The 8692-nt window shown below is 35.6% G+C and overlaps 1 protein-coding gene across 1 annotated transcript in view; it reads left to right on the plus strand.

The window, feature by feature from the left end:
• LOC117303099 (reelin-like) overlaps positions 1 to 744 on the plus strand; it is a 13469-nt gene extending 12725 nt beyond the window's left edge. Inside the window, exon 9 of the mRNA XM_033787191.1 lies at positions 533 to 744. Coding sequence (XP_033643082.1) covers positions 533 to 744 — 212 coding nt within the window. The remainder of the gene's footprint in view (positions 1 to 532) is intronic.
• The last annotated feature ends 7948 nt before the right edge of the window (positions 745 to 8692 follow it).

Here is an 8692-nt window from a genome sequence, read left to right on the forward strand (position 1 = left end):
AAAGCACACAACTTGGTGGACCATGGGCGACAAGGGTGTGTTTTTCTCTCATTAATATCTCGCAACTTTGACGATAGATTGAGCTGAAATTTTCACAGGTTTGTTATGTTATGCATTATAATGTTGAGATACACCAACTGTGAAGACTAGTCTTTGACAGTTATCAATAGTGTACAGTGTCTTTAAAATGGCTACAAATTACTAGTATATATAGGTTTGCGGTAACACCATGTGTGTATCTGCTTGCCGGTTAGAGTTTGTTCTTAGAGAACTGTCTTGCTTAATTCTACTTCCGTGGAGTAGATTGATCGGGAGACTTCTCAGTTCAATCTGGCACCGTGTGTGCGCACATGTTTTTGTTTTCAGCAAAATGGCTTCATAAGTACTCGCAACACAAATCAGGTATCAGTTGCAATCGCCAAAACGCACCCCTTATGTCAACTGAATATATTGAAGACTTTGTTAAACTTTTATAATCAGGTAGCTGTCATTTAAAACTAACAATTTGTTTACAATTCTTATTTATAAACAGAAGAGTCGCAATGGGACAGGGTGAAGAAGCAAGTAAATGAAGAGCGCCCTCAAGAGTTTGCTCCTCCACAGCAGTACAACTGGATGATGCCATCGATGAGACAAACTCCAAAGAAGAAGAGCAAGTTTGCGTCCACAGAAACTTGCGACGACACGCTTAACACGTCAAAACAGCCGCAGGAGTGCGCTCCTCCTAGTAGTTCTGCAAAGTGAAACATGAGACAGGGTTTGTCTGCAAGTACTTCGTTAGAAGCCAAGAAATCTAAGGATCAAGGCAGCAGGCTGGGGAATCGAACCAAGAACCGCAAAGAACTGGAGAAGATTTCTGCCATGGAGGTAGCCTGATCGTCTGACGTCATTCTTCAAGGCTCGTGAATAACACCAGAGAGCGGCCAAAAACCGGCGTGTAGTTGACCTCTGACCTCTGTCGTTTCACATATAGATACGCAGTCAAATTACATTGCAGACTTGAGAGCAGTGACTATTTGGACATTATGTCACTGCATGTGAATTGTATCCAATGGGAATCACTGGATCTAGCGGCAGCGACCTGTCTTTATTCTTGCGGATAAAGACAGGGGCCCAGTCTACCGTGGAGGGATCGGAGCTAAGGTAGTTAGTGCGGACTCTATAGCACAAGCTTTGTTTTTCTTCCGTAGTAAGGCAAAGAAGTAGGACTCAATAGAGGTCACAATTTGACAATATTTGATTAAAGGAAAACACTTGTCGAAAAGTAACACTGAATTTTCAGGTTGTATTATTAAATTCTCAGAAATTTACAAAGGGTTCCCCCATGGCAGATTCTTTTCCAGTGTAAGTCTATGTTTATTGAGGGCAAAAATGTACAAAATCTCAAACATATTTATAAATTTTGGGCTAAAAATTGAAGGAAAACAAATCACAAGGGGTCATAAGTCTAGTTGTTTTATCAAATTTTAGCCCAACATTAAAAAAAACGACAAGGGGTAAAGTCCTGTTGTTTTATCTTGATAACTTAGCCTTGTGAACTTTTCGCACGAAAAAACGCACGAGGCTATAGCCTTGTAAATTTTTCGCTCTAAAAAAATCATAAGGCCTTGTAATCTTTTTGCTCAAAAATAAAATAGCAAGGCTATTTATATATAGCCTTGCAAATAAAAGCAGAGTCTTTCTCGAAGGCTAAATTACTATAATTCGGCCAACTAAAAAAAATAAGTAAAAAAAACATAACGTGGAAGCATGTTGTGATTGTTGTTATTTGTCTATTATTGTTACGCAATAAACCAGTCGGGCGTGACCGGTGGCTGGGCAGCATCCTGCGGCCTGGCCATGCGGCAGTCCGTTGCCCACCAGTCTTCGTCGTTGTGGTATAATTCTTAGCTCTCGTGTCGACCAGTCCAACGGCTATAGCTTTGTTAACTTTTTGCTCGAAAAAAATCATAAGGCCTTGTGAATTTTTTGCTCGAAAAATATCATAAGGCTATATATAGCCTTTAAACTTTATGCAAAAAAAAAAATCATAAGGCCTTATGAACTTTTCGCTCTTTAAAAATCACAAGGTCAAAGCCTTGTAACCTTACCCTTGTGAACTTTTTGCTCCAAAAAATCCAAAACTTTTCGCTTGTGAACCTTTGGCTCCAAACGAAATCACTGGGCTATTATTAACCTTGTTAACTTTAACCTTGTTAAATCATAAGGCCTTGTGAACTTTTCGCTTGAAAAAAATCATAAGGCTATATATAGCCTTGTGAACTTTTCGCTCGAAAAAAAATCATAAGGCTATATATATAGCCTTGTGAACCTTTTTGCTTGAAAAAATCCTCAAGGATTGTGAACGATTGTAGCCTTGTTCACTTTTTGCTCGAAAAAATCATAAGGCCTTGTGAACTTTTCGCTTGAAAAAAATAATAAGGCTATATATAGCCTTGTGAACTTTTCACTTGTGAACTTTTCGCTCTAAAAAAAATCACCAGGCCTTGTAAACTTTTTGCTCTAAAACAATCATAAGCTATAGCCTTGTGAACCTTTCGCTTTAAAAAAATCATAAGGCCTTGTGAACTTTTGGCTTGAAAAACATCACAAGGCCTTGTGAACTTTTCGCTCTAAAAAAATCATAAGGCCTTGTGAACTCTTCGCTTGAAAAAAAAACACCAGGCCTTTAAACTTTTTTCTCAAAAAAAAATCATAATGCCTTGTGAACTTTTCGCTCTAAAAAAAGTCACAAACTTACCCTTGTGAACTTTTTGCTCCAAAAATCACCAGGCTATTATTAACAATGTGAACTTTTCGCTCAAAAAAAAAAATCGTAAGGTTATATATAGCCTTGTAAATTTTTCGCTCGAAAAAAATCATAAGGCCTTGTGAACTTTTCGCACGAAAAAACTTTTCGCTCGACAAAAATCATAAATCTATAGCCTTGTGAACTTTTCGCTTGTGAACTTTTCGCTCTAAAAAAAATCACCAGGCCTGGTGAGCTTTTCGCTCGCAAAAAATCTTAAGGCCTTGTGAACTTTTTGCTCTAAAAAAATCACAAGGCCTAAAGCCTTGTAAACTAACCCTTGTGAACTTTTTGCTCAAAAAAATCCATAACTTTTCGCTTGTGAACTTTTTGCTCGAAAAAAATCATAAGAATTGTGAGCGATTGTAGCCTTGTGAAATTTTCGCTCTAAAAAATCATAAGGCCTTGTGAACTTTTCGCTTGAAAAAAAATCACAAGGCTTTGTGAACTTTTCGCTTGAAAAAAATCATAAGGCCTTGTGAACTTTTTGCTCGAAAAAAATCATAAGGCTATATAGCCCTTTAATATTTTTGCTCTAAAAAAATCATAAGCTATAGCCTTGTGAACTTTTCGCTCTAAAAAATTCATAAGGCCTTGTGAACTTTTTGCGCGAAAAAAATCATAAGGCCTAGTGAACGTTTTGCTCGAAAAAATCATGAGTCGTTAAACTTTTTGCTTTAAAGGCGGTGGACACTATTTGTAATCACTCAAAATAATTATTAGCATAAAACCTTTCTTGGTGACAAGTAATGGGGAGAGGTTGATGGTAAAAAACATTGTGAGAAACGGCTCCCTATGAAGTGCCATAGTTTTCGAGAAAGAAGTTATTTTCCACGAATTTGATTTTGAGACCTCAAGTTTAGAACTGGAGGTCTCGAAATCAACCATCTAAATGCACACAGGACTTCGTGACAAGGGTGTTTTTTTCTTTCATTATTATCTCGCGACTTCGACGACCGATTGAGCTCAGATTTTCACAGTTTGTTATTTTATGCATACGTTGAGACACACCAACTGTGAAGGCTAGTCTTTGACAATTACCAATAGTGTCCAGTACCTTTAAAAAAAATCATAAGGCCTTTTCGCTTCAATGTGTACTTTTCGCTCGAAAAAAAATCATTGTGAACTTTTCGCTCGAAACAAAATCATAAGGCCTTGTGATCTTAGCACTCGACAAAATTCATAAGGCCTTGTGAACTTTTCGCTCGAAAAAAATCACAAGGTCTTGTGAACTTTTTGCTCGAAAAAAATCGTAAGACTATATTTAGCCTTTTAACTTTTTGCTCAACAAATATCATTAGCCTTGTGACAGGCATATAATAGCCTTGTGAATTTTCGCTTGAAAAAAATCATAAGGCCTTGTGATCTTAGCACTCGACAAAATTCATAAGGCCTTGTGAACTTTTCGCTCGAAAAAAATCACAAGGTCTTGTGAACTTTTTGCTCGAAAAAAATCGTAAGGCTATATTTAGCCTTTTAACTTTTTGCTCAACAAATATCATTAGCCTTGTGACAGGCATATAATAGCCTTGTGAATTTTTCGCTTGAAAAAAATCATAAGGCCTTGTAAACTTTTCGCTCGAAAAAATCGCAAGGCAAACTTTTTGTGAACTTTTCACTCGAAAACAAATCATAGCCTTGTGACTTTTTCGCTCAAAAAGATCTCAAGGCTATATCCTTGTGACTTTTTAGAGCCAAAAATTTACAAGGCTCGAAAAAAGCCTTATGATTTTTTAAGTCTTGTGAACTGTTTGCTCGAAAAACTTGTGAGCTTTTCGCTGTAAAAAAAAATCATTAACTTTTCGCTCGAAAAAAAATCAAAAGCCTTGTGAACTTTTTGCTCTAAAAAAAATCACAAGGCTATAATAGCTTTATGAACTTTTCGCTTCTGAAAAAAAATCATAAGGCTATTATATCCTTGTGAACTTTTCGTTCGAAAAAAAAATCATAAGGCTATATTTGATAAAAATGCTGGACCTTACCCTTTAAAGTTTTTTTAAGTTTCGCCCAACTTTTAAGTAAAAATAAAAAAAAATCACAACTTCCTAATTATTGCTTCAAATATTATTATTATTGGCCTCTGTTCAATAAAAAAAAAAGGCTTCAGAAAAGCCTACCGCATCATGAAGAGCACAACATCGGACCTTAAAAACAAAATAGGCAAAAGTTGAGAAAAGTGCTGGCCTCACCGCCTATGATTCTTTCAAATTTCGGCCAATAAAAGGATGCACATCGAGCAAGGCATGCTGGGGAAAAAAATGGCGCATCGAGATCGATCGCCCCTGGGAACGAAGTTGGTACACCCCTTTTCTTAGTCTGGTTCCCAGACCCAAAAATCTCCGACTAGGCTCTGTCAACAAGAGACGTCAAGGAATCTTTGGTCAGGGGACCAGACTACCCTTTACTCCCCCGCGGCCATTTTCTTTTCTGAGCGCGGGCATTGTGTGTTCAGCTCCACGTGTGTGGTAAAAAAACAGATTTTCTGCAACATTTTACATCGCAAACCGACATCAAAATTCAACAACTTCCACATGATAACTGCACGGATGTTCATAGAATCTTCTAAATCAGGTAAGTGATTCATGTGTTGATGCAAAAGAGGAAATTTGAGGGGGGTTCTAAGACAAGATTGTCTTGGCAATACAAACAGTCAAATTCCGTTAATATGTTCATAGTGTCCCTCACTATATTTTGAACGAGTTTACAGCTACAAATATATCCATGAAATAATTTCTGAAAATATGTCGGAGTCCTGCACTGGCGATGCGATCGTCATGTACCAAATTGATAGTGTGAGCCCAAAATATTAACATTAAATGAGAAAATTCAACAATTTTTAATAATGCTGTCTTGGAGTTCCGACTACAAGGAACATAACTAGTAAAAGTTCAGCTTCCTGAGTTAGGTGTATTTTTTTTCGCAATGGTACGGGACCTTTATACCCTGGAGACAATTTAAAGGCCTCTGAACAATTTAAAGGCCCCTGAAGTAATTTTCCCAATGCCTTATACTTCCTATATCCCCTCATTTGTATGAACACTAATTTACATCTATACTCAAAATATAATTTTGTTCTTTTTCAGAGTTCGTGGAATCTGATGGTTCCCTTTCATCAAGTGTATGCTGCCTCTCCCTGCATCTTAGCAGTCTTTCCAGCCACAACAGCAGTCACTGACGTACACAGCCTCAACCATTCTGTAAGGCAACCAAAATAAATCATATTCTATTACTAGCTGTAGGGCCAGAATAATTTATACCAACACATTTGCCAAAATTTCTCTCATATTTTTTTTTCTCCTAAGACCCACCTATGACTTCTTTTTCTGTGGGGCCTCCGAATAATCAGTTAAATTTCTATTAAAAACTTTCATTTAGGTCAGCCCCCAAGGATTTTGGAGAAAACAAATTAGCTTAATAACAATGCATCCTATTAAATAGCAGTACAGTTTATCTGATACTTGGTAGTTACTCCAAAAACTAATTTCCATGAAAACGTTAGAGCACTGGTCATGTTGATGTTACAAAAATATTGTTGGAAAAACACCCGTTAATGTAAAATGTAGTTTTAGGGAAAGCTTTAAAAAAAATTCAACCCAAAACATTTACTCTGCATCTGAAAGCACACAATTTCATGAACGGAATAATTTGTTTTAAACTTTAATGACCATTTGAGCCAAAACTTCCATTGGTTTGTTATTTATGCATTTATTGAGGCACACCAAGTGAGGAGACTGTTGTTTGATAATTACGAAAAGTATCCCCAACCTTAATTATTTTGTAAAGTTATTTTTAATTAGTTCATCAACACCAAGAAGGCATCAAAGTTACAAGTTGTCCAAATATTAGGATTCTTCAGAAAATAATAAGCAAACCAGACTAGATTGTTTATTTGAATTTTCAAGACTTTATTTGAACAAACTTTAAATGTCTTCCAAAGAAAGAAAACAATAACACTCACTTAGTGCATCCACACTGTTAGACATTACCCCAACCTCAAGAACTTGATTATGACTATGCTGTATGTTATGTTTCCTTAATGTTTTAATTAAAACAATTTTTGTTTTTGTGGGTGCTTTTGCACTCCTATTGCTTCCTTACTATTCATTTTGATAGTTGCTTAAATTGATGGTTGGAAATATGCCAGTTGATGTACAATTACTTTTTGAAAACTTCATTGGAATTATTTCAAAATGTCTTTTTTTTTTTTTTAATGCACTTGTCAAGTGCCACAATTCAAAAATTGTATTTGTAATATCAAATACAGCTTTCAATTCATACTTGTTTTAATTAAAAGTTTTGAAAATGTGTATAGTTTCAAAATTCAACTTAAACCCCCAAAATATTCGCGAAGAAATATCAGCTGGCAAATGACAACCATAGCTAAGAAATATAAATGATCAACCAAGGAAGAAATGTAACCTGTTTTATCCAAAAGGAGTCCACATGGCTAACAAAAAAACCAGTCTCATGAATTAACTATTTGGTTTCTGCAAACTTGCAAAAATTTTTTTTTGCTTTTTCTTCATCTTACAAGAACTCAGAATATTTACAGAATCAAAGCGTTTTTTGTTTCTTTTCAAACAAATCTATTTTGACTCCTTTATGGTTTACAGGTTGCATTTCTTACTTATAAAGAAGGTACAACATTGGTATTCATATACTGCATAAAGAGTGCACACATTTTGACACAAAAAACGTTATCTCAAACTTGCAGCGTTTTCATAACACATTTCTTTATTTATTGTTTAACTCAGTACAGTTTTTACATCAAGTGGACATTTAGATGAATGTTTACTTGCATGCTTACCAAAATTGAAGGTAATGCATGTTCACTAAATTCCCGCAATAAATTTATCAGTTCCATTCACAATAGCGTAACTACCAATGTTGTATCTTCTGTAAAGGCCGCATCTTATAGCTTGTTTTGTGACTTTATAATCTCAATCTTGGAAAGTTTTTGAAGTCCACAAAGGGACACAGAGAGTCGAAAATTACTAAGTGTTTTTGTCAAAAAAATGACTAAGTCCAAAAAAAGACTAAGTACAAACATTGACTATGAGTTTCTGCTCAAAAAATTACTAAGTACAAACAATGGCTAGTTTTTTGGTCAAAAAAATGACTAAGTCCACAATAGGACACAGAAAGTCAATAATTACTAAGTGTTTTTGTCAAAAAAATGACTAAGTCCAAAAAAAGACTAAGTACAAACATTTAATATGAGTTTCTGCTCAAAAAATTACTAAGTACAAACAATGGCTAGTTTTTTGGTCGAAAAAATGACTAAGTCCACAATAGGACACAGAAAGTCAATAATTACCAAGTGTTTTTGTCAAAAAAATGACTAAGTCCAAACATTTAATATGAGTTTCTGCTCAAAAAATGACTAAGTACAAACAATGGGTAGTGATTTGGTCAAAAAATGACTAAGTCCACAATGGGACTCCATTTTATTGTTATTTAAAGTCACAACAAGCTATAAGACGATACCTTTAATAAGGGGCTGTATTCCATTTTGATGTACCTAGCTATATAATCTAATGGTAATTTGAATTTGACGTCTTGTATAAGTGTCATGTGCAAATTTCTAGTTGATTACATTGTTGGTGTACATTACTTTGGGATACAGTCTCTTTTGCACCCCTATAGGGGGTGCACTTGGTTGATCAATATTTTAATAATAGGGGGGGTAGGGCCAAACTTTTTACGCAGTTAATTTCGAACCGTACAACGGCACGAGAAATATTTTTGGCTGACTTAGTCTATATAAAAAAGGCGTTTTTTAAGGGCTTTTTTTGATTTTTTTAAGCACCACTGAACTGTAGAAGCAGCAGAGTTGTGCAAACGTGTGTGCCGGTCGGTGTGGCCAACTACTATCTAGAAAGTGAAGCGACTTAATGATCTAAG

Source organism: Asterias rubens, chromosome 2 (genome assembly GCF_902459465.1).
Source record: "Asterias rubens chromosome 2, eAstRub1.3, whole genome shotgun sequence".
Taxonomy (NCBI): Eukaryota; Metazoa; Echinodermata; class Asteroidea; order Forcipulatida; family Asteriidae; genus Asterias; species Asterias rubens.